We start from the raw sequence: 26247 nt of genomic DNA on the forward strand, positions 1-26247 counted from the left end.
ATATATATATCATTTTTTTCTATGTTAGCATCTGACAAACCACTTTATCGTCATCCAATGGAAATAACGTAATTTACTCGCATTTGAAGGAAGGCAACCGAACGCTCTTCTCGGATGTCTTGTTGCTYGATATCTTAAACTCGGGGCCGTGCYATTATGAGCGATTTACCATGTGAGGCCAGCACAGGAGTACCTTTTTCACTCCCACTGCCGTGTTTCAGTGGAAAGTGCGTCCGGTTTCATAGAACTGCAGCTGCTCTTGATCTGCCAGAGCACCAGATAGCCTCGGTGTGCTCGTGCGCTGATCTCTGCTCGCAGATCGATACCACCCAGGACACTTCTGTGTACCTCTGAAAAAAGGGGAGACTGCATTTAGGATTTGGTCTATTTCCCAAGTTTTGTGAATGGGTGTGAATGCTTGAATGTTTCGTGATGCGAGGGACTGTTGCATTTTTTATTCCCCCCCACCCCTGCTGGGGTGTTTCCACTGTCAGACCAACAACTGGGGCTTTGTACTTTTGTATGATTTTCGACTTGTGCTTGAATCTGATCGTGATATTTACAACCAAATTTGGATTTATTAAACGCTTGTTAATTAAATTCAATATTAATACCGACATGTAGCGAAATTTACTCTGCTTTTGTGCTGGAGTGTTAGCAAGCGTAGCCTGTTGTCCTTGAATGAGCCACAATTGACGAACTAGTGTGACTGATTTTAAAGGTTGCATTGTGGCTGAATGGATTGTGTGTGTGTGTGTGTGTGTGTGCTTATGTGACAGTTTTCCATTTTAGTGATGCTTTGCTTTCATCCACCTTGAACGCCACTAAATTCAAGCCCATCCCTTTTGTCCTTCATGAGCATTACAGTCTTTGTTAGCCGACAGTGTGCAAGAAAACCCAGTTTCAAGTTGCAATCTGTCCAAATGGCGTACTAGTCGCTCCACAGAGCATCTAGGAAATGATGGATGTTGTGAACGTGTCAGCAAAAAGAGTATTGCAGGGAGTTAAAAGTGTTTAGATTTACTTCCCATTGCTTTATTTGGCGTGTAAATTGTGGGTTTGTGTTTTCAGATGCAATCTTTTCTGTTGCTAAAACCACCTACACGGAGCCATACTGTGCGGCTAACTGCTCGCCATTAAAGGGTATAAACAAGGTTGTAAAAAGAAAGCTATGGCAAATTTGACRCAAGGCGCGGGCCTTTTTGGTGGGCCAGAACCATCCCCTTTCATGACCGATTTTATTTTACGATTGGCAATCAGTAAAATGCCGTGCGCCAGCGTGWTCCCCTCCCTGCCATTTTGTGAAACATTTGTTTCCACTTGCCAAAGGCCTCTCTGGTGCAGCGGGGCGGAGGGTGCGGGAGTGGGGGGCCAGAAAGCCGGTGCCCCTCGGAATGGCAGGTGAAACTTTCTGCTTGCCTAAATAATTTCCCAGCAGAGCATTTCTCTGCGAGGACACAGCGGTGGAAAAGTGAGGCTCAATTCAAACTCGGGTGACAAGAAACAACAGCACGGCTCTCAGTCGATGGCTCGCATGTAGGGGTTTTGAATGCTGGTTAAATGGCAGTCTCCCTGAGCTTATCTGACATGTTACTCTCTCAATGCTTCACTCATTTTGTGCTTCCCTGAAAAAAAGAAAAAAAAATAAGCACATAGAAGAAAAGAAAGTGCAAAAGTGGGAAACAAAAACTCCCATCCTTCTAAAAAACAATCCAGTGTAACGCAGCTGACCTAGTTTATTATCGCTGCATAAGTATTTCACATTGTGCTGAAAACACCACATAGAGAGTGTGTGTTTTAGTTCAAGACGTAATTTAGGAACCAAAAATTGTTTCGAAATAAAACGGGCAAAATTTAATTACATTTTCAATTTGTTACTAAACAAAATTTAGATATGCAATTGTGTTTTATTTGATAGGTTGTAAGGATTTTCCCACTTTTAGCGTCTAACAAAAGCTCGTGTAATAATCTGAAGACGGTTTGGGATACAGAGAGCACACACACACTCACACACACATTGCCCTTGTCTCAATCTCTGTGCCATGTGAACAGGACTTGTCCTTATCTGTGCTCAGCTGCAAGACTATTTGGGGAAAATATTCAATTTCTGTGTGACAGAGGAGAACCTGGGAGGCAAGGCTCTGAGCAAACAGCAGTTATTGCAGCTTTGCCATAGCAGTGAAGAGCAAGGCCTGGCTGGGAGACAGGGGGGGATCTGCGGACGTCTGCCAGGGGAAGGAGTAATGTCTCGGCTGGATTATAGGAGAGCGAGGCACATCCACGCTTTAAAAGCCCCCTTTTCCAACAAGACAGGGCTGTTATTTTTGGGCTGCTTGTGGGTAAACATGTCTGAGCAATAGATTTCTCCCATACACTCTGCTGTTGTCTTTGACAATTGGTCTCGTTGGAAGTGAGAAAAAAGTTTAGCTCTCTCATTTTCTTTTTTTTTTTTTCACCAAATAATTTCATGTTTGGATGTGGGCGTTGCTCAATTTATTCAGTCTGACACTCTTCCAGAAACCTGGTAAGCAGTGCTCAACATTTAAATATTTCATTTTTTGCTCAAGTGGGAGTGCTTTATTTCTGATGCATTTTCCACAATTGTGTTTTTTAGATTCTGTAAATCATCCAAATTCTTCAAAAAGGTTACTTTTTTTCAGTTAGGTGATAACCCTTAAAAAAGAAAAAAAAACAGCATGTATTCCTGGAGGACAAAAATCAAATAAGAGACTTCGAACATTTAGGGCTTGCTTGTTCTTCCTCTGACTTGCCAATATTGATATACTGAGAGTTACTTTCGAAGACTACACATCTAGAAGATTGGAATGCATTTAAAAAAAAGTAATATTGATTTAGGTTATCAAATACACAGAACAGTTGAGCCAAGCTGTGGAGAAAAAAAAGTGTAAGTAAATACACTCTCAAACAAACACTGGCTGGTTGAAATCCTGCCAAATTTATTGGTGACTCTTTTTGTTGTTGTTGCACCTACTTCACGTCACATCTACGTTTGGTTGCTTTGGAGGTCTGAGGCTTTGATGAAGGATATTTTATTGTACAGTATTTAGTCGTYGAGTGTGGAAGCTTTGTTCTCACAACGTAGCTGCCAAGTCAGATGGAGTTGCGCGTCTGGTCTGGGAGTTTCAGAGGAATATCACAGGCATGGTAAGTTGCTAAAAACTAAGCTAATCAACAAAATAATTGTCTTCTCAATTGCCACCATGCCAGAGACATCAAACACAGCCAGGGTTGGGRARAAAAAAAAACAATCAAATTATCTTTAATGATCACGCACGCTGACAGATGAGAGCTCGCGAGTCAGTTCTGTTTGTGGGCGACGTATGTGCGGAAGCATAAAGCCATTTTTGGTGGCACACTCATAAATTCTGTGTACATTTTAATAATCCTCAGAGATATCCATCTTCACCTGTAATGAAAACAAATTTTATCCTATTATGTGCTTTTTGGCACAGAAACAGAGCGAACTGCATTAGTCTATTAATTTCCCGCAGTGAATTATGAATCCTGCTGCTTTCATCCTCTCAGTACGCTCCATGTGTGGTCTACAAAAAAAATGTTTCTATTTCCTCTCCCAAACTAAAGTTTGGCCCCTGCGTCTGCTCTTGTCCCCCCTCCTTCCTTCCTTCCTCACTCCTCCTCCTACTCTTTCTCAGTCTCGCTCTGCATAGATAATGTCTCCGCAAATGATTTTACCGCCCTCATTGAGGCTCCTTCCAGTAATTGAACAAGCAGAGACTGGGTGCTTTACTGGAAAACAATTGTCATTATCTGAGATCTTCACTGCTCTGATGAGATTCAACTGGACACAGCGTTGGACTGGACCCTCTGGTCTGTACCGAGAGGTAGAATCAAAGAAAAAAAAATCAACTTTGCCTTTTTTTTTTTTTTTTTTTTTTTTTAAAAAAAAAAAAAAAAAAAAAGCTTAGTCCCATAACTTTCTCAGGCTCCATAAAATGAAAGTGTTGCATGATTGGAATGCATGTCGTACAAGAATCACATGGGGTAAAGTGCAGCCTTGGGTGATAATTTGTTGACTTAAAAGGGAAGCTTACAGAGAAGMCTGCTAATAATTAATCTAAACTGCACTTTTACACTGCGACAACACCTATACCAATAATTAGGACAAAATGCGAGTTAATTATATAAGTACATGTAATTACAATCAGGATGACTTAACAGTTTTTGCATGTCTGTATATTTTAATATTAATATTTAGTTTAATATTAATATTTAGAGAAATACCTTTGGAGACAAACCACTGTTGCTATTTCAGGTATATGTTTGGCAGCAAGCGGAGCTTCGATTGTGTTGCTGTGGAGCAGACCTGACCTTGTGTGTCAAAATGAGCTTTTTTTTTCTTCCCCCTCWACGCCTTGYTTCATWCGGAGCACTCTTAGACTGAAATGGCCTTAGGAGGAGTTGTTCTTGACAGAGATGCATTGTCTCAGGCAGCCAATAAACCGCTGCACTGAGTGGCTACATCTGTGAACCTCATCTTGACTACAGTGCGGGGCTAGCAACAACACGGCAACTGTCACAGCTGCACCTGCTGCTGTCTCAGTACAGAGCCTCCCTCTCTGTTGCCCACAGAGTCGCATCACTCCTCTCACTCYGTGACAAGCTAGAGGCGATGGTCTCTGCTTGGGTCAACTGGAGAGAAACTTCTAGGTGGGGGGAAGCGTTTGAAACAGGAGGACAAAAAATAAAATGTCAGTCCCAAAAAGAGATGTTAGAACAAAAATGCTGCCCTAAGGGCCAGGATTTGGTTCTGTTGGAGCTCAGATATGAGATTCTGTCTGTAAAACATGGTGGAGTTCAACACTGCTGGCTTGGTGGAACAGAACTGAAACCTATARCGCAGTTGTCTACTAGCGATGACAAGAGCAACATGTTTTCAGATCTCCCTACCTCTGAAGGACGTATACAGATAAACAAGATCGTGCTTGAAAATCAAATTATCAGACCATTTAAAGAGGAAATTAAAAGTTCATTAAAAAGGCTTTCGCAGCTCAWATGTGCTCACTTTTACATAAAAAAATGACACAGAGAAGATTTAACACATGACTAGGCAAGTAGGACTCTGTTTTTGCACAAGCTTGATTTAAAAAAAAGAGAAAATGAGAGGGAAGAAATATGTCACAGAACATGACTGCTGCACTGATTGTGCATGATAACACAGCCATCATGCTGTCTCAAAAAAAAAAAAAAGGATTATTGGAGAGGAAATATGCTGAGAGGATTTTCAGCCAGGAGAAGTGATGCAACATGTCCACTTTGCAGCCAAATTGAACTTAGGAGTGTGAAAAGCAATGCAGGGAACATGAGGAGTTGGGCTGACGTGCATGCAGTTAGTGTGGGATTAACACAGATTGAGCAACAGTGGCCGGTGACTTCTTTTTCCAGCTTTGATCGTACAGTTGTGCCAGCCCTGGCATTCACAGCTGCCTGCTGAGGCCAACTCCTCCTCTGTTGCCGTGGGGAATACTCCATTTAAGTTGCTTTTTAACGTGAGTGTATACATATATGTGTATGTGTGTGTGTTTGTGTGTGAAAGATGTCAAATTATTCATGTATTTATAATGAAATTTGGAATGCTTAATATTGACACCTCAGTGCGCATCCCTGCTGATTCCATCTTTCTGACAGCAGCACAGGAAAAATACATATACAGACTGGCCTAATAATTTATCATGCCTCCTTCTAAATGAGGTGTGAGGCGGCTCTGCTGGTGTGAATTCTGCTATAAATCACACATACTCTGACTGCTTTATCCATTAGGCTGACTTGTTTGTCCAATTCAGCTTGTGAGTCCCGAGCAAACTGGTTTAGGTAATTGAGATGAGTGTGGGAACTGCAGCACTGACTTCACATTTGACACCGTTTTTTATTTTATTTTATTTTATTTTATTTTATTTTATTTTTCTGTTCTGTCGCTGTGAGCAAAAGAAACGAGTAGCCGCAAGATAAATTTGATGAACTTTTTGGTGTTGTTTTAGGGCTAGTATCAAAGTGTTTCTTTTATGTTGTGGCTCAAAAAAAGTAAGAAAGTGAATCCAGTTTTTGTCAGGCGACTTGTAAGGTCTTAGTATATTTGTGAAAACCTTTTTTGCAGCCATGTTTTTTTTTGCTGCCTGCTCATATTTGACTACTTTAGTAGGTTTGAAATTCATTTGTTTAGATTAAGAAATAAGGAGAAATAATCTGTTTAGTATAAAGTTTATCTTCATTCAGTATATCGGTTAAAAAGAATAGATTTTTTTAACTTGCACAGCAAAAAGTAAGACAGAAAAAGCCTTGCATTTCTTCACTAAGTTTTCTAAAACGCGTAAAATAATTAGTAACATTCTGCATTTAGTGGAGAGTTTCGCATTTGATACATCACAAAAACTTTTTAAGACGCTTATAGCTTAATTAGAGATAATGAGGCTTGGTTAACAAAACTAAAAATAAAAGCTAACATTGGTTCGCAAATGTTAGGCAAATGAACTGGGTGCATTATAGCAAAAGTGTGTGTGTGTGTGTGTGTGTGTGTGTGTGTGTGTGTGTGTGTGTGTGTGNGTGTGTGTGTGTGTGTGTGTGTGTGTGTGTGTGTGTGTGTGTGTGTGTGTGTGTGCAACCTTATAAAACACCGAGTAATAACATTAAAGCGACGTTAAATGATGACCAGACAAAAAAAAAAAAAAAAAAAGAGACTGAACGCAAGCTGCACAAACTCCACTGCTGCATCTGCACCCGGCAACACACGCTTCATTTTTAGCTTCAGCTTCAGCAGCTGAACCAATGTGATGAGTGCTATTCTGTAGTTGATGGAAATGGGGGGGCTGCGTAAAGAGGACAGTCAAACCGTATGAAGGCCCGGGAGGGTGGGGTGGGTAAAGAAACGGGGTATTTTTTGTGCAAAAAAAAAAAAAAAAAGTAGAGCCAGTAGAGTTTCTGTCTTTCATCAGTCTGAGCTGATTACCAGTGAGTGTGGAGTGAGCTGACAGGATGCGGCTCTCGCAGCCATTACCATCAAGCCCGACTCGAGGGGTTGGCGAGGAGCTGCAGCTCGAAGAGGCCGAGACCTAAARGATGTGAAAGTTTTCTTTAGAACACGTCTCTGAATATGCAGATTTCCTTTAGACGTTTAGCAAACCCCTTTTTTTTAAAATGATCTACCTGAGATTTGTGCTTGCTCTGGAAACAGCGGTGCTGAAAAGCAGCTACCAAACGCCACCGAATATTCCACCAATCAGCAAGACGTGGAGAATGTTGCAGACGTCGTTTCACTTTTTTCTTTACAAAAAAAAAAAAGGGCCACAAAAAGGAATCTTTYATTCACTCACCTGAAAGGCTCATGTGCATAATGGAAGCAGTAGTAAAAGGAGGAGTGTGCATGTCAGTGAGGACGTCTTTAGAAGAAAAAAAAAATAATACAAAAAAACTACCTCAGCAGTGTAATAAGCATTTAAACAAAAACAAGTTAAACATTGTGCACCAGAAAAAAAAAATGATACTTTTTTAAATTAAATTTTCAACCATTGAAATAAAGCGTGATAGCCGATAAAGTGCTAATTGTTGTAGAAATTTTAGTAAATAAACTTAAAAGGGTGAGAGGAAAATACAGGCTTTTTTAAAATAATTAGAGGTGTCGAATTTTCTTTTGAAATTTATCTACCTGTGTTTAATGGCGCCATATTAGTACATGCTAAACTGCAGGCAAACACACTGATTTTTACATGTCTTCATTATTATTTTCCACCTTTTAAATTAAAGATTTCATGTGGCTAACACGGAAATAGTGGTAACAGTGAGGCGTGTTAGGTTGCACTTACCCAATCATGTCAACCTTAACTTTCTGCTGCTTTTAATTATTTTCGTGACTTTTTTTCTTGTTGTTGTTGTTGATTTTATTTATTTTTTTCTTGATTGGAGTGGGCAGTGTTGTGAATTTCTCTTAACTGGAAAAAAAAGTGTTCTACCTAAGGCTTGTGGCATTGTTTTAAAAGGATCACATTAATTGTGTAAATGCAGAGCAGTTTTCAGATTATTCGTTTTACAAATGTGTTCTTTTCAGCATAACTGATTATTATTATTTTTTTTAAAAAAGCTCATGTAATTATGTACCAAATGATAAATGAAAGGACAAAACAATTTCTGTTGATGCTTGTTGTTACAAAAGAAAAAAAAAACATCAAGTGCTCTTGTCCAGCTCTATAGTCTCTGTGAGACTTCAGTCACTTCTTATGCATAGTCAGTTTTACACAGTTTATTATTGGGTGCAACTCAAATTGTGACAATTATTTGCCTCCACAGAAACACACAGATTAAAATCTCTGTTTCATGCTCGCTCCGGCGAGGTGGTTCAAAGGTGCAACCCAGTAGCAACCCACTCTCCTTTGGCAGAGCGCAAATTGGTCAGCTTCTCAGACTTTGTCTGGGAATATGAATYCCTTTGGTATTCAAAACAGGAGGGTCCTATGACAGGGAGATAATTTCCTGGTGAATGTTTTATCGYGGGGCCGCTTGACAGTCGCTTTTATCGACGTGCTCCCTCTTCCTTGTGTTTCCCAGATTTACGGACTCGGGTCCAGATTTTCATAGGAAAGAGCAGCGACAGAAAGCCTTCGTTTGTCCCTCCCTCCCGTTTCGTTATCACAAAAGAGCAAACACTTACTCGACATACACAAGGTGAGGAAGCAGTGATTGTTGTATCTGCTGTCCTACAGCGGGTGGCAGAGGGTGATAGCACAAGCCACTGATTCATTTACATTTATATATATTGATTCATTTTTACACACACACACACGTGCACACACACACACACACACACACACATTATCGTGGTCAGTGTGGAGTTTCTTAAAAGTCTTAAAAATTGTATTTTCGTAAAAAAAAAGCCGAACAGTTTCATCACCTGCCCCCTTAAGATTCGGATCAATTCAAAACACAGCAGCTCTTATCTAGGAAGTGTTTCCATCATGGAATCTTGCATCCAGATATTCCACTTAAGGAAAATAAAATAAAATAAATATACCCACCGAGTCCCAAAGAGGGTTGATCCTTTGAACAGTGAGAACCTCTTCCACCTTTAGTTAATAAAACTGGGGGATGGAACGAGCCAATCTGGGCTTGTTTGCATCACAATCCGACTCACAGTGCTGATGTTATGCAAATAAGCTCGGTGGAGAAGGCTCAGCCCCCAAACTGTCCTCTCCCTTTCACTTCTGAAGGTAGGCARAAGGGCGAGGAGCAGTGACACTGGGAGTGCTCGAGGAAATCTAATAAAGCAGCCTGAAAATTCAAAAGCAACTTAAACTACTTACTACTTTTTTTTCTTCCTTTTTTGCTGCTGCTGTGTGTACACATTGCGTTAGCCGCTTTTTCTCTTTTCACACACCGTTTTTATCTGCCTCAGATTGTGGTAGAAAAGATAAATTTCACATTGTTGCGCAACGGAGCATGTAAGGGATTCGCTTTTTGAAATGCATTTTAGACATTTTCTGTGTCTTTTGGGGGAGAAGAAAAAGGCCAAATATGCCTTCATCAGATTTAACAAGCACCATTACCTGTCAGAGCAGCCGTGAGTGAAGATTTAGGACTGACAAGTGATTGGGTTCAGGAAAGGCTACACCCGCCCTCTTTTGTCTGAGCTTCCTGACAAGACACAGTGCTATACCTTGTTTTAGCTTGACGTACGCTGCTTCTCCGCTCTGACAAAGGCATTCATGCCATCTCTTAGATTGAAAATAGATACGGCAGTGCTGGGATGGAAATATGCAAGCAGGCTACAGTACATCCGCTCCAGTGCTGCGATTATTTGTATAGTTTTGCTTGAGCTGTGAGGGTGAAGTCCTTGTGTTGCTTTCTATTTTTGTGGGGTTATAAAGCGTCCCTTATTTTGTCTGGATTTGCCCTTCCTCTGAGCCATAAAAAGGTTAAACGCTTTAATTAGAAAACTAGCCAAGGTTGGCCACACCATATTTTAAGTTTCTAAAAAAAAAGACGCAGATGTTCAAATTTCTCTTGAAAAGATATAATTTTTGGAGCTTCAGGTTTGCACAGTTAAAATCAGATGGAAAATCTTTCATTAAAAATATTGATAACTACAGAATAAAAATGGAACATTTAGCTAAATAAGACAACAAAAAAGAAATACAATTATGCAGCTTTAGACCATTGAGAAAATGAGTTTTGCAAACGAGGACTGTGACACGAAACCACACTACTRTGAAGTGTAAACCGAAAACTATATTTGGCACATCTTTACTTGTAGGTGACACTGAACCCTTTCCAACTTATTTTTTCTGTACATCTCAACTATGATTTCATTGTTTCTCATTGCTAAAATGAGCGAAAATACACAGAGAATAACATGGCTCATTGTCTCACATACACCCTCCTCCCCTTTGATTTTTTAAACATGTCTCTAACGAATCATCTTCTCTGTTACCTTTGTTATGCTTTGTGTTGCTGCCCACTACCTGAAAAATTAATCATCCTGTTTAATAACGCCTCGTGATCACAGTGCATTATTGATGGAGAGGTCCTTAATAGAAAGGATAGAGATGTTTTTATTTTTTTGTAACCATTCAACTGCTGCTTTTTTTTTKGKGGGGGGGGGTCACAAAAGCTGCTTACTGGTTTATATTTAGTTAAATATGACACATTATTGTGAAAGATTTTTTTTAAAAGGGTCCAAGACCTTTTGGCTTGGAGTAGGTTTTAGGAAACTAATGTGCTGGTTGWAATCCGCGGTGATGAAAACAAGTTCCACCGGCGGCAGAAATTAATAGAGGTTTTACAAATGTTAACCTTTTATGAGTAAATTGCTTCTTTGTGATTATTATATTTTTCTGTAGCAAAGTAAATCTGATGCTGAAATGCAGTAACCACACTGTAGAGTTGAGCAATATTGGCAAAAAAAATTAATCATGATTAATTGTGGTATTTAGCCGATAGCGATTAATTTGACGATTAATCCCCTGGACACCCTTATGTCCTAGTCATATGACCAATTTAGTGGGAAAGATTTACTCTTTATAAAAATCTTTTCCAAATTGTCAAAACTACAGACTTCAGGTTATACATCATTTTTAAAATTGTGTTGATAGATAAATAAATTACAGAACTTTTTTTTTAATGTTCATCATATTTGAAGCGGAGAGGAGCACCGACGGGACTGACCAGGGAAAYATCCAGTCAGTCTGCCAGGTGGCATAAATCGTATTAATCGTCAAGTGCCAAAAAAAACAGTCAATTAATGTTTTTCTGACGATTAATTGCACACGATACGATTATGCCCAAACCAATYGTTTTTTTATTTATTTTTTTGCAAACCCACCCGATGAAGTAAAACTGAAATTCAGAAGTTYGGAAACACGTCGGGGGCCAGTTTCTGTTTAACCCACGACTCGTTCAAACTGATTGTGCCATTGCAAACTGGATCCCACAACAGATGTGTTCTTTATGGTGTCCTAATGTGTTCCCCAGGCGTCGTCCCTGCAAAGTATTTACGTGCACATACTAATTGGATCGGCTTTGTGGACAAAGGAGTACACACCACATATTGCATTTGCTTTGGGTGTTTCAAGGTGAATCATGGCGTGTCAAGGACTTATTGGACTTGATTGGCAGGCACTATCACCATGAGATGCCCATATAATGGCAGGGCTCCCACTCCTGACCTGCCCATTTATCTTGCTGTATTAATGTCAGCCTATTAATTCCTAAGCGGAGGAACATTTGGCAAAGGCACCGTTTAACAGTCTTGGCTGAATCATTCTTATCTCGACAGACCTGAAAGGAATAGTTTTGTGCTATCAGCAAGTGAAAATGACATTTTGAAATTTCACTCATGATAATCCACTTCACTTCCTGGTGAAACATCAAAATTAGAACAAGAAAAAAAAAGTCAGGAACCTGCATTAAACTTGGTTACCGTGGCAAATCACCCAGCTGTAATCCATGTGGACAGACAGGTGTAGGTATCTAAAAGCGCTAATAGGATTTTTGCTGCATTTCTGAAGTGGTTATGTTGTACCATGTTTAATATATATTTTTAAGAAAAGTGTGGCTGCAGTAGTGTTTAGAAAAAAATAGTTTAAATACTGGAAGTCTGCTGTGCATCTGATGAATTTTACTTTTGACCGTGCATTTGTTTTTGTCTCTAGATGTATTGACGCATCTCATTGTTTCAGAGTTTGGCTTGGGATTGCTTTGTTTAGTAGCGATGTGTACTGGACCAGCGGGGAGTGCTTTGATCGATTAATTGAGTGGCTCGTAAAAATGATGAATAGAGGAAACACTAAGAGCAACGAGCGTGACGTGCACCACGCTTCGGTCACACACACTCGTCTGTTGCTCATCTGTAGGCGCATCGCTGGGATCAGAGGCATGTAAGGATTCACTTAATCCAAACATCACAATCCACAACGTCAAAAAAAAAAAAAAAAACATTTGTTTTTATGTGCTCTCGGATGATGAAATGTGTTTGATAATACCTGAAAATTACAGATGACTTTGAGTAAGTATAACTAAAAAGAGAAAAGTCTCGGTGGAGTAGCTCATCTACTCAGATACACCTGATTAAAATAGATTTACAACTTAAATTAACATATTATGCACGCATTAAATTATAAAATACCTTCAWGCTTTCTCTCTTTTTTTGAAATTCAAGCTTCTTTATAGCTCAGGCTCCAATATCAGCCTGCACTACAGTCCTGCCGATCAGTTATGTTGTGTAGCATGCATGTTTGACCTGGTATTTCACTAGCTTAGCCCCTGTCGGGGTCGGGGCCTGCGTTTGGTGCCCCCCCCAGCAGTCACTCAGAGTTTGGTTGGGTGTCACTCAGCTCCTCTGGCTCTGTGCTGCTCTCAATCATTCCTTCTGCAGAGGGGTCAGCCTCTGATTCCTTCCTGCCCCATATCGGACTCAGCGGGGCTCCAGACTCATCTGATCGCCGGTCTGATCTCCTCGCATCCGAGTGTGAATTTTCCGATTTGCCCTTGCAAATTGTACGTTTTCAGCAATGTCAAAGCTGAAACGCTATTGCTTTGTGGGAATATATTTCTTCCACAGCTGAGACTTGGAGTATTTTTGACCGAGTCCTCCGTCCCCAGGTATTTCTTCTTTTTCTTCAAAAATGGGCAACAGAAACTGAGATAACAGGAGTCTTATAGTGTRTATGAATTCATGTATGAGGAGGATGTTAGGAAAAACCCAATAGAAACCAAATGTATTTCTTCAACATGTGCTGGTATGTTGGTTCTGATTTACATTTCAGTCCACCTCCGGTCCCAAGTTTTCATTCCCTCGAATCTCTGTGATGTTCGGTAACAATTAACATCCCGACTCTTTCTTGAGATTTGCTGAAAGCTCGGGGGCTAATTCAAAGGTCAAGCAAGACTTGCAAGCTGCCAGTCTTTTTTTCCTCTTTCTCTCTCTCTTTTTTTATTTTTTTGTAACTCTAGTCCCCCTCCTCTGCTCGAGCTCTTTATTTTGAGTTCCCCTTCATTCTCTCAGACCTTGTTTTATAGAATGGTCCAACTCTTCTTTTATTCTCCTGTGGCTCTTGAGCAGCTACAGAAGGACAACCAGGAGCTTTGTCTAGGAAGCTCAACATTCTTTTCACATCTGCCTCTTGTTTTCAGACCCCCGCTGTATTTAAATTTCAAACTGTCCTGAATCAACCCTCTTCCCCTCCTCTCTAATAACCCCCTTCCTTCCATTTACAAAGTCTTTCCCCCTCCTTTTTTTTTCTTAAGGAGACCAACTGCTTCCTAATTTTTGCACATTTGACACTCAGTTGTTGACTATAAAACACTCTGTTGTATTGTGAGTATATTGARAGCACATATGTTTAAAGCCTGTGGGCCCGCGCGCCCCTGTGGCTTCTCCATTTCTCAGGGTACTTAAACATCTGTCTGCAGTGACTTCATATTTAGCTAGCAGTGTGATGTCTGCAGACATTTTAGCAATCTGTGCTTAAAAATCACAGAACGTCAGCCTGGTCGTGTGCAGAAAGAGTTGTTGACGGCGATGCTTCTCTCTCCCTCGTACGCTTGAGCACAAACATTGTTGCAGAGACTCGAAACTTTGTTCTGTGATTGCACCCGAGTCGAGGACTGTGCAAGAAAACAGCCAAGGTGGGAATGCCGGCAGTTTTTTTTTTTCCTAAGGCAGAGAGACAAGAAAGAAGCCCCCAACTGAGAGGGGAGACCTCAGCTTGTTTAATGAAGAGAACGGAAGGGAGCRGCAGCCAGACAGTTTCCCTGCAGTCTGCGCCTTTGGTGTCTCAGCATGTTAAACACTCMCAGCATGATGCAAAATATATTAAAGTATAGGACTGTTATCATCGATTTACGGAACACCCACCTGCCCTATACTAGGAGTCTACATTTTGCATGTTTTTTTTGTGGCAGGGGGTCCTGCACAGCCTTGAAGGGGGGAAAAAAGTCAAAGGTGTCATGTCTTTTGTCTTCACATCCTGTCACATGAGACCTGCTTATCGTTCTGCTTCTGTTTTACTTGAAGCAGGGATGGGAAGGAAAACAAGAAAAATCAGGGATTCTGTGGTGCTGTCTGCAGGTTGAGACAGAAAATAACTTGTTTACATATAAACATGCACGCCTTTAACCAACAGAACAGAAAACAAACCGATGCAATCAGCCATTTTGTGATTAAATATATTATCACGTCTTACTTAGACAACAGATTGAGCCAAAGAGTCCTCAGCAGACTTTTTAGGTAGAACATCAAAAGCATTTATTGAAGGACCAGATTGTTTTTTTTTTTGTTTTCATCATTAAGTCTGGAGGCTGACTTTTAATTAATCATCTTCTCAGTAATTACGATCAGGCTGTCTTTTTTTAAATTGCTACTGCCATAAATGAAAATCAATTTATTTACTTATTTTTACACATTTTAGCTATTAGTTTTCGGGTTCAGAAGTTTTAATTTTAAAGTTACCTATGAATCAGTATACATCATTTTAAATATGCAAAATATGTTAGATAACAGAATAACTTTAATAAAAAAATAACATGAAAGGATACCTCAGAAAACTTCCTTTATCCTGCCACTGTGCACCAGTGTCTGAGTACGACCAGTTAATCAACAGATTCCTGTTGGATTTGTTAATAATGTAATACCTTGTGGGCCAAATGTAATAAACTTGTGGACTGTATGTGGCCCGTGAGCCATCAGTTGATGAGCACTACATGTAAGCACATGAAATAGTGGGTCAGTGTTAATTGCATTTACAAGCACTACAATAATTTAGACAAAGTTGTAAACAGTGACTCTCACTCTTTTAAACTTCCCTCGGCCCCACATCTGATTTCATCAGATTTTTGTGCGCTCCAAAAAAAAAAAGCTCTCTGTTACAACTCTCACTATAATGATTATGCTGCTCCAATAATCTGAAAAACAATAGCCATTAAATGCCATTTTCTTTATATACTTCATGTTTTTAATAAATTATAATTCTTGTTTAATTTAGGTAGAGACTGCCTCCTTGACATTAATTTACCAATTTAATATCCAAGTTTATCCATCATTTATTAGAAAACTTGTGAAACAGGTAGACACTTCAAAAATATTTACTTAAATTGTGTTAGTATAGGATAATTAAACTGGGTTATTATTCAGTACATATACGTTAATCTAAATACAAAAAACAGGCACTAAAACTTTGTGTGCATGGATTAGGAATCCTAATCCTATAAAGTCAGTATAAACCTTTATCATGTAGACAATCAGCTTAAGGTCTCATTAGAATGTATGGACTGAATGTGAGTGGTAGCCATTTTTTTTTTCGAGGAAAACGTAATTGGTGCCACATGCGCTGATAAAAACCAAGTGGTGGAGTTTTGTGGGAATTTGGGATGTTTGGTCTCTGTGATCAACTTTCATTTGTCAAGCCTCGTGACTGCACATTATTCCACTGAAACTAAATACACTGTGGCCGTGTGTGTTCTGCTCCTGTTAACCTCTTTTAATAGCTCTAAAATTAGAGGTCTCAGGTGAGGTGCAATGTCATACCAGATGAGCTGATTATGGCAGGTTTAATTATAACTTTGTCGGCTAATGTGTGCGCTCCGCATGTTTTCTCGGTGATGAATTATTACTCTGTCTGAGAACTCCGACAAAACAGATCAAAGACCCTTCAGGCAGTGGTTATCTTCCAGTGTGGAGGAGACAGCTGAATCTGATTTGGCCAATTCCAACAGCACATAACAACAGTATTCCTCACCGTCTTCTCAGCTGAGTTTCCTTGTTAGCCGCTGGTATGATGGATAACATTCGGTCCCTTGAATCTTAAATAACAATTTGGAGGCTGCAGACTGAAAAAAATGTTTTTGAATGTGCTAAAAAAGAAAAAAAAAACAGTTTCTAATGGGTTCCTATGAGCCTTGTTGCCTGAGTGATGCCATATCCCATGGTGAATGTGCTAATGGTTCATGGGAGTAAGAGGACAGAGCTTAACCTAGCAGTGTAAACACACAGACAAAAGGGAGCTGTTAGCTGTGTGAAACACATGCCTGGGCGTGCAGGTAGGCATTAGGTTTCACCGTACACAGCTTCGGCACTGGATCCGTGACAGAGAAGAGGCCATTTGCTTTTGTAGCCAAAGAGAGCAAAACAAACTTTCAGATTTGTACTACAGAGACAGGTATGGATGAGGCGGGAGAGGGAGGCATGCTGGTTTAGGGAGATGTCAAGGCAGAGGGCAGGGGGGGGGTGGGGGGCTGCAGGACGAAGATGCTGGAGAGATAAAGTGGTTTGTGGTCAGTCAGTCACAAGACAGAGGAGTGACCATTTGTCTGGTAGTGTTTATTTGTTTGGCTTGGCCACTGGGGTGGAAAGAGCTACAACATTTTATCTGGATTAGAACAGTTTGGTCGGGATGCTGAAGGTACAAGAAAAGAAATGCAATAATTTATAATGATTGAAAACAGTGCGTGCAATATACAGTATGCTATGCTAAATGCTTAAGAGATTTTGTAATTTCAATTAAAGATCATATAAATAAAGGTAGCTTTCAAGTCAATTTCTAGCAAGATTCTGAGATTTTCTTACAATCATCAGCATTAATTTTAAAACTTGAAWGGTATTGTGTTGCCATCCTGCAATTTTTTTGGCACTATAGATTGTATATTACAGAATGACTCGACAAGCCTCATGAGAAAAAGCTGCAACTCATTGTGTGAATGCTTAACATGCATTCACACAACTGTAGGGATACACTTTTCTTCAGTAGGTTTTTCGTTACGCATCTCACTCTACAAGTTTTTTTTTTTTTTTTTTTGCAATTTGAACATTTTATGTATTAAAATGGGTCAGCTCCTTCTGAAAATTCTGGCAACGACTTTTAGTACTTCAGCATTTCATATTTTTAAGATATTTACCTTTTTAGGCCATTTTATTCTCAAAAAATTGAAGCTTCCACATTTTGAATTATTATTAAACTTTGCTATACTTTTGAAAAAATTCAGCTATTTTTCTGCTCCTTTTAGCTACTCTCCTCCTAATGTCAACTGTTTTGTGCTTCTTTTAGCTGATTTAAGCTTTTCATGCTCCTTTCACATGATTTCTGCAACTTTTTAGCCATTTTCAATTAATTTTAACATTTTCCATTTACTTTTTTGCTATAATTTCAGCGTATTACTGCTTAATTCAGCAAACATGCTCTTTCTGCTTCTTTGTGCTAATTTCAGCTTTTTCAGCTACCTTTAGCTATGTTTTTTCAGATTTCAGCTGCTTTAGCTGTTTTACAATGAATTACAACATTTTTTTAACTGGCTGTTTTTATAGTGATTTCACACTTTTCTTATCCTTAAGCAAGTCAGCTGTTCAAATGTAACTTGAATTGAAAGTTTTTCTATTAGTTTTCAGCTTGACCTCAGCTTTTTCAGCAGCTTTCATCAAAAATCTCTCAGCATTAAGCATTCACTATGTATTTTCACAGGAAATGCAAATTGGTTGTTTTAAAATCACTGACATTATGACATTTTTGTTAGAACCGTACAAAACTGTAATGTGCTTTGAATCAGATAGGAAGAGAACTGCAGTCGGACACATAATTAATAGGGTTAGTGTCACTTTGCTGTGAGTCACGAGTGGATGGACAGGGAGGAACACATCTGCTTGAATAGAGCGATGGTCCCACCCTGCTCCCCCTCCCCTGTTAGTGAATTGGTTAGCATTCAGCTGCCATTAAGGGATTTCCCTCCTGAGGATTATTGACCTTCTGGGCTTTTTTAGTGTTGTGCGTGAGTTTGTAACATTTCACAGCTTAAGGTTTGTCACATCTCTGCAGTGGAATGTATATGCAACATCAAGCACCTCGTGACACGAGCACTACTGGGTGACTTCCTCCATGAAATTGCACAGGGGCAAAGCTCTCACGTGGAATAAATTGTATAGCTGTAGTGAGCATGTTTATTTTATTTTATTTTTTTCTCTTGTCGGTTTGCTTTACAGGCAAGAAGATCAATGATGAGCATCTCKGAGACGAGTTGGCTTGGACTTTTCTAATCAGCACTTCTTTGTCACAGCACTAACCTGCCACTAATCATCAGTCCCCAGCACCATGGCATGCTCCCTGTGGAAACTACAGACATTTWGCTGGTTTCTCATCACTCTAACCCAAGTGCAATCCACCGAGGGTGAGTATATGTGAAAGCACTGTCCTTGCTTGTTTCCCTAAATACACCGATTTATTAGGAGGGGGTTTTGCTTTTGAATAAGTGATATTTTAGGTTCACTCAGCTCCAGATTTTAGATTTTTTTTTAAATTTAGTCTGATGTTGAGAAATAAAGCAGTAATTGTGAACAAAGCCAAACCAAGGCCTGCTTGTGATTCAGTTTTCAGGACAGCAGGCACAGACAAATGGGGGGTGTGGGGTGCTTAATCTAGAGTGTTTTCATTAGTTGCTAAATTGTGATTTGTCTGAGATTTTCTGCTTGAAAGCGTCAGTTGTTCCCAGTGGCATCAGAGCTGGATGTATTTGTACATTCCTCGCTTTAAATGTTCTGTGTCATGGAAAACGCGTACAGATTTCACACCCCAGAAAACATAAAGCTTGGATGTGATACTTCATTAGGTCTGATTTAAGTCGTTCTCAGATTAACTGCAAGTTTTTTTTTGTCCGGCCTATAACCGTAAGACTAGAAACGCATTCCATTAAATGTTTTACGAGTGGATTAAGAAAAATCCAAAGTTGGCTGCATTTTTTTCTGTAATATGAGTGGAGTAATATAATTTTTGTTCAAAAGGTGACAGCTGTCAGAGCTCTGGCCAACCTGCTTTATTAGCTCTGTATTGGAAGACTTGAGGCTGTGAGGTAGTGATTCATCAACGTGCTTTATTCACAGTGTAGAAAATCACACCAGTACACGATGTGATACCACATCATCTGGATTCCCTGTGATCCTTTCTTTACAAAATAAAAGTATATATMTAATTTGAGGTTTATGATTTCTACCGGCTTTCAGTCGATTTCTGTAGCTGTAGTCCCAGAAGTGTCCATACACAATCAGATGTTTTACATTAATAACAGCACTTTGATGACATATATGCCAAAACCAGACTTGAATAAAGATCAAAGCATGCAATTTTCAGGCAAGTATATCTGTAAATAAGTCTATTTAGAGAGCGAGAAAAATAGTCACCACCTTGGAGGTGTTTTTTTTCCCCATGTTGCCATTCCTCTAGAGCTTTACAGTCACTCCACAAAATGAAATTGGATGTTGTTTAATAGTAAATGCAAAAATAAAATAAAAACAGCACCACATACAGTAGCTGTTTTAAAAGGTATGACTCAGAATTCTTGAAGTGGGGTTCTATTGAGAGGTTATGAACAAATAGTATCTTAACGATCACAGATGGCTGATCTGCAACAGCTAAAATTATAATTGTGTTTAAACGTTTGACTGAATACCATTTCAAAAGAGCTGAACTGATCCATTTAAAGTATATATACACCTCAGAGGGAGTGGTGAGCCTAAATTTAAATGGAATCACATGTGGTTTAGAGGTGGTGCATTCAGTGGAAACAATACTCTGTAGTACAAACAGCTGTCTTGTGTATGATTAAGATAGTTTTTATTCACCTTTCCCACTTGTTTGCAAACATCACCCCACCCCCTCACTTCTTTTTCTTTCCCCATTTCGGTCACAGAGATCAGCTCAGAAACAGTTCATTACAAACAATATCCCCAAGTAAACATGCTTCATTAAACTGCCTCTGCCCCTAATATCTTTTTAATGCATTTTTATAATTGAATTAAATGGGTTAGTAGAATGCTGTAAATAGTTTAAAGTTAGTTCCTTGTCCTGTTTTGCATCTTAAGGGAGGTATACTGTATAGAAACATATCCCAGATGAAGGTTGGAGCTATGAGGCGTTTCGTTCCCCCGACCTTCTCAATAAGCTGTCCACGTTGGACTCCACTGATTGGACACGTGTCTCTGACTATATCTATTTTATTTACTCTGATGACTCACTGCTTTTTCAGGTCTATCATCTTCCATTTTCTTTTTTATAATCACCTCTTAACACTGAAAGAAATATATGCTTGTTTGCATCAGTAACTCTTGTAGTTACTGGCATTAATTCCTAAAATAGATTTGTGTTATTTTATTTATGCTGTACTTAAAGATCATAATGCTGTCATTTACAGAGGTACACTTGCAGATCCAGCTCTTTTAAAACTAATCGTTATAAAGATTAGTCATCAAATACTCTGCCATTATCTTACAGTTAATGCTCAGCCATAATCTTACAGTTAATGCAAACGATAACTAGAGAATTTGCATTTCCTGGAAAAATGCAGTGTGAATGCTTAATGCTGAAAGATGTTTGCCAAATACCTAATAAAACTTAAACTAGCCTAAAAATAGGTTGCAGAAATTAGCACAAAGAAACAGAGAGCTGCGTTTGCTGAATTATACAGTTAGAAGCTGAAATTATCCCAAAAAGCTAAAAAACCTCATATTTGTCAAAATATAACAAAAAAAAAAACACAGAAAATAGCTTAAATTAGCAGAAGAAAAAAAGTCAAAATGATAGCTAAAAACATCAAAGTAAATAAAATAAATAAAAACAGCTGAAATCTGCCAAATAGAACCTCAAGGAAGCTGACATTAGTACAAAGGAGTTAAAAAGGCAGAACTAGAACAAAAAGGTAAAAAAGTTCTGTAAAGCATATTGAGTATTTTGAAGGGTTTTGTGGATGTTGATAACATCTCCATTCATTTTCAACGAGAAAGAGCTAAATATCGTGAAAAGTAGAAATTGCCGAAGTACCAAAATTATAGCTGAATTGTCCTGAAGGAGCTGAACATTTTGATTCCAAAATCCTTGAAATATGACAAAAGTTGCAGAATGAGATATGTGCTGAAAATTTTTGAGCCAAGAAAAACAAAGCAAAAAATAAAAAAAAATAAAAAATAAAAAACAGAACAAAACAAAACAAAAAAAAATACAGATGTGAAAACTGAAGATGATTTATTTAATGGTCAACTTTGCTTTTATTTACCACATAATTCCAAGGCCTTATTTGGTAGGTAAAGCACCTCAAGTCCAGAACTCTTTCTCTATCACTTACTGCATCTCTGGTTTTATTTGTATACATTTTATAGGTTTCCCAAGTGATCTTTTAAAAAATAAAAACAGGGATGATTTACCCTTGCAAAAGATAATTAAACTGGCTCACATTTTTCAAAAATAATGCAGTCACATTTGGTGGGATTTGCATGAACCAGTGACAGAATAACAATTCACACCTAGCTTGGCAACACTTTTAAAAAAAATCCCAAAAGATTTTTGGAATTATGTTGGAGCACAATGAGTGAGAACAGCAAGAATTAGTGTTAAGCAGTGTGAGGTTGGTTTATATTCACTACATGCTAGACAGAGTGTACTAAGAATATGATGGCTGTGGATGTAAGCTATTTTTATTTATTTATTACAGCTACAAAACTCTTTCTAGGAACACAACTCAAAACAAATTCTTAATTGATAAAGAATGAAAAATTAACTAAAAACAATCATGAAACACTGTTTTATGATCAAGAAAGTTTGTAATGAAACAAGCAAAATTATATATTTCAATGAATTGGCTGTAAAATGTAAATATTTCTTCAGATTGCATTTTCTCATATCACTGTAACATAAAAAAGTATTTTTTTACCCCAGAGGTAAATCTTGTGAGAACAAGCCTAATGCACAGATATTTTTTTATGTCTTTCCACACTGAAACGTTGTTATTGTTCCTCCTTAAATGCCTGACATGTTTGAAGTACTTGAGGTTTCTCAAAGGCAACAAGAAAGGGCACCTTTAAAAGTCCCTGTTCTTTAGGAAAAAAAAAAGAGGAGACTTAAAACCTTCATCTCAAAGTCAAAGAAGTGAAATGAACAATCAAGGTGTTCTGAAATCTAATTACTGAAAGTTAAAGCCCAGGGCTTAATATGAGCCAGAACCTACACGAACAGAATCCAGTACCTCCCAGTGATGTTCCAGTTTTTGTAGCCATTAATCCATATTGATAGAACTTTTTTTTTAAATTATTTTAGTTGTTTCATACTTTGGAAACTTTTTGGCTCACAAAGTAATATGAGGGGTTAGTTGATTTGTCTTTAAGTGTCTAAAAGGTAAATCTAATAAAATATAATATCAGAAGTAAATGAAAAATAAAAGTTTATAATTAACAAAATCAGCTTCTGTTTGCTACTTTCATTTAAAACAAATAGTTTTTGGTATTAATTTTTAAGAAACACTATTTGCATTTTACTGTTTTTATTTATTTATCTTTTTTTGCAATTTGATCATCTAAATCAGCTCCAGAACTGTTCAGGCTGAAGCTCTGAAATGTTTGGTTAGTCCTGCATGGCTTACCCCTGTTTTTTTATTATTTATTTTTTCCTCCTCTAACTGCTTTCTTGATGTTATCCTGGTTGTTTGTGGTAGACCGTGGGATCTGGCTTCCTCGTGGAGCCAGGCAGGTGTGGGGTCTGTGTACGTAGGCTGGCCATGCTGTCATGTCTCTTTCATCACCAGCCAGGCTTGGCCAATAAGAAGATAAGGAGACAATGACTGGGAGAGCAAGCCGTGGCAAGGTGTAACCACAACCCCCGGGTCTCCTCCCTGCCGAGTACTTCAAATCCTCATTAGGATTTTCAGCAAAGGAAGGAGGGATTTTCTGGATTAGGGCTTTGTCACAGCTGGCTCCAGGTTGGTGTTTGTCATGCAAGAGCATAGCGCAGCTCTGACATTTTAACCACCGTGCCCCTTCCACCGAACAGAAACACCGGCTTCTAAAAGGGAGTAGACATATGATCCACTAACCCTAAATTTATGTCATTTAGAAACAAAAACTTGCCGCCCTTGCTAAAAAGKTTTTTTTCTGCRTGTGGGAGAGTGTGTCAGGTGTCTGTTGGTTTTAGACTGCTGCATCAGCATTCATTTTAATGGTTATTTATGCAGCAATAACCTTGAAAAGCATCGTTAGTTTGTTGTTTGCAGTCCATAACTCAKAGTAGGATTTCGGCCTTGACTCTCATGCAGCAGTTCAAACAGGGGACACCCTACCTTGTTTCGCCTCRTGTTTATATAACGGGAACATCAAATTGTTTTCCTTGAAATTATTATTTAGTTTTTTCACTTATTTCAAGGTTCTTGAGGTACATTTATCTTACYGTTATAAACCAAAGCCATTTTTTTTGTAATGACATGGTGTTTTGTTTGAAGGCATGTGTCTTTGCTGACTGAAAAAAAAAWAWAWATATTAGGACTGTGTTTCCTGACATGTTGCCCAGYCTCTAAAAAAGGTCTTTAATTAGGTGTTCAGATGTTTGACAAAGTGGTTCAGCATGACAGAGCTTCAGATGAAAACTCCTTTCTCCCATCGTTCTCAGTGCTGATCTTTGTGGATAATGACCATTCACATGGGTCCCACAAGACCTTCGCAGGGTGGGAGCTCAGGCGTTGTAGACTAGTCATGTACCCACACGTTCCTATATACCTTGGGTTTTATTGTCAAGGTTTGTCTAAGAGCCTTTAACAAGTAAATCCCCAACAATTTGTGAACATGTTCCAATAACCCATCGTGTCTCTGAATCCAAACTATGGGAAAAGAAATATGACTTATCAGTCTCCAAGTCATCTATTGCTAAAAAAAAACACCCATTATTCGTGGAACTTTTCTTTTGTTTTGTGCTTTTGTTGATTGCTTTTGATCTAACCGTGGCATATGTGACTAGCAGTATGTGGGCATCATTGTATAAGCAGGATTCAATTTGTCAGAGACATGCCTTCGTTTTAAAAGAGCTGTTTGTATTTGCCGCTGGGTTTTAGATTTGTTACTTGGGTTTTGCTGCAAGATTTAGTGTTCACCGTTCAAATATGTGCTTCAAATAAAAGCRTGTTTATTGTGAGACGACCTAAAGCTGTCCACATGATACCCGAAGATTAAAAGAAAAATAATGCTCCTTAGATTTTGTAATTTTTTTTATGTTGCTTGAGCCAGTGTAGTGGACATCAAGCACTGGAAGCAGACATCACTCATAGACTGCTGATGAAGTGGTGTCTGGATGAGGCGGATGACGTTTTGTTATCCAGCGTATGTTTCAAACAGGAACCAGCATGTACACCTCACGCCTGACAAATTAATCTGCTCAGATGGTCATAGGGTAAATGTATCTTTTTGTGTTTGCTGCTGTAAAAATGTGAAATTTCAGGTTGATTCGTCTGCAGTGTAGTCACATGAATTGCAGCATATTAATATTAACTTCCTGATGTAAGAAAAAAATACAAACTTCAGCTTTCTGTAAATTCACACTGCAGGCAAATGCAACCCATTTTCTGAATTGTCTGAATGTGACAAATCTGATTTTTTCAAATCCAAACCAGGCCTTTTTTTAGTATGTTTGTCTAAACTGGATACACATCAAATGTTTTTCAATGCGACCGCAGTCTGAACACTCATGTCGTGTTTCATTACATTTTTACATCTGTGAGGTGGTGGTGAGTAGATCGATCCATTAATAATGATATTAACCTCGAGCCAAGCAGTTTAAATCTTGTAGTTCCACGTTTTCAGCTACAGAACATAAATCCTGTTACTTTGTCTTTATACAATACTTTAATTTCCCATGTCCTCACTGAACGAGAACCCACAGAAACATGTGATAGGAACGCCGGTCGCGGACCCAACACTATTTATTTTACTTTTTCTCTTCTAAGAAACAAATATATAGCTTTCATTTATAAATACTATAAATGACTATATTTATTAAATCTGGACTATCTAATTTCCTAACACATCTATAGAATTGTACAGAAAATGTGTTATTCATTGAAATGTCTAACATATTTATACTACATACCAGGTGGTCCAGCTGAAATAGGCTGGATTCTGGATTCTCTGACTCTGTGCCTTCCTTCTCTCCTTCAGTTTCCTCTGCACTTCTCTCTCTCTCTTTCTCTGACTCTAAAATCTTCTGTTCTTCGCCACTTATGGTGACATCACTTGCCTGATCTTCTTCACCTGTTGCACTTTCAGTGGGCTTCTTCACCTGTGACCCTCTCTCTTCTATCTTCCTGCTTATCCCTTGCTTTTTTTGCAAAAAAATAACTGTCAAAATTGCTACTTTCAAATTTATTTTTCATTTTGGTCTGCAATGTGCAAGCATCAAGATTTCGAAAAGTTAGCTCGTTATTGTCATAGCTTATCATATCATTATCATAGCAGTTTATTTACTTTCTTGGTCTGACATAACAAATATAATGTGGTTTAATTGTGCCTCATTGCCTTATTGATCAAATAAAGGCATCAGTGAAACTGCAGCCCCTAAAAAGCAAACCTGAATCCTCATTTTTATATTTAAACTTTTCATTAACTGTTWCCATGCTTATTGTAAGCAAAACTAACTATGGAAATAAGCTAACGCTAAGTCACTGTCGTCATTACACCGTGAACGTYGGACAGTTTAACAGATATTTCTTTCATTGCAAACGTAACTTTACTGTTGTTTGTTAAAACATCAGCTAGAGAAACTTACTTTAACTGCAGAAAGTTGGAAGCTCAGTGACTCCACTCTGCAGCAGACAGACTGCCTCGTCAATGTGACACATGCTCCACCTGCGGAGGCCATTTTTGACGCAGGGCCGTAACTAAGCTTTTCAGGGGCCTCACCTTATATTTAAAATTATATACTTTTGATAAATAAATATTTATTT

The 26247-nt window shown here is 38.6% G+C and overlaps 1 protein-coding gene across 3 annotated transcripts in view; it reads left to right on the plus strand.

Moving 5' to 3' along the window:
• Positions 1-26247, plus strand: part of adgrl2a (adhesion G protein-coupled receptor L2a) — a gene marked incomplete at its 3' end in the record, with an annotated part of 98694 nt that overhangs the window by 2548 nt on the left and 69899 nt on the right. For all 3 annotated transcript variants that reach the window (XM_013999998.1, XM_014000005.1, XM_014000010.1), the window contains 1 exon segment: positions 18488-18672. In XM_013999998.1, coding sequence (XP_013855452.1) covers positions 18597-18672 — 76 coding nt within the window.

The sequence above is a fragment of the Austrofundulus limnaeus genome, unplaced genomic scaffold (assembly GCF_001266775.1).
Source record: "Austrofundulus limnaeus strain Quisiro unplaced genomic scaffold, Austrofundulus_limnaeus-1.0 Scaffold8, whole genome shotgun sequence".
Classification (NCBI taxonomy): Eukaryota; Metazoa; Chordata; class Actinopteri; order Cyprinodontiformes; family Rivulidae; genus Austrofundulus; species Austrofundulus limnaeus.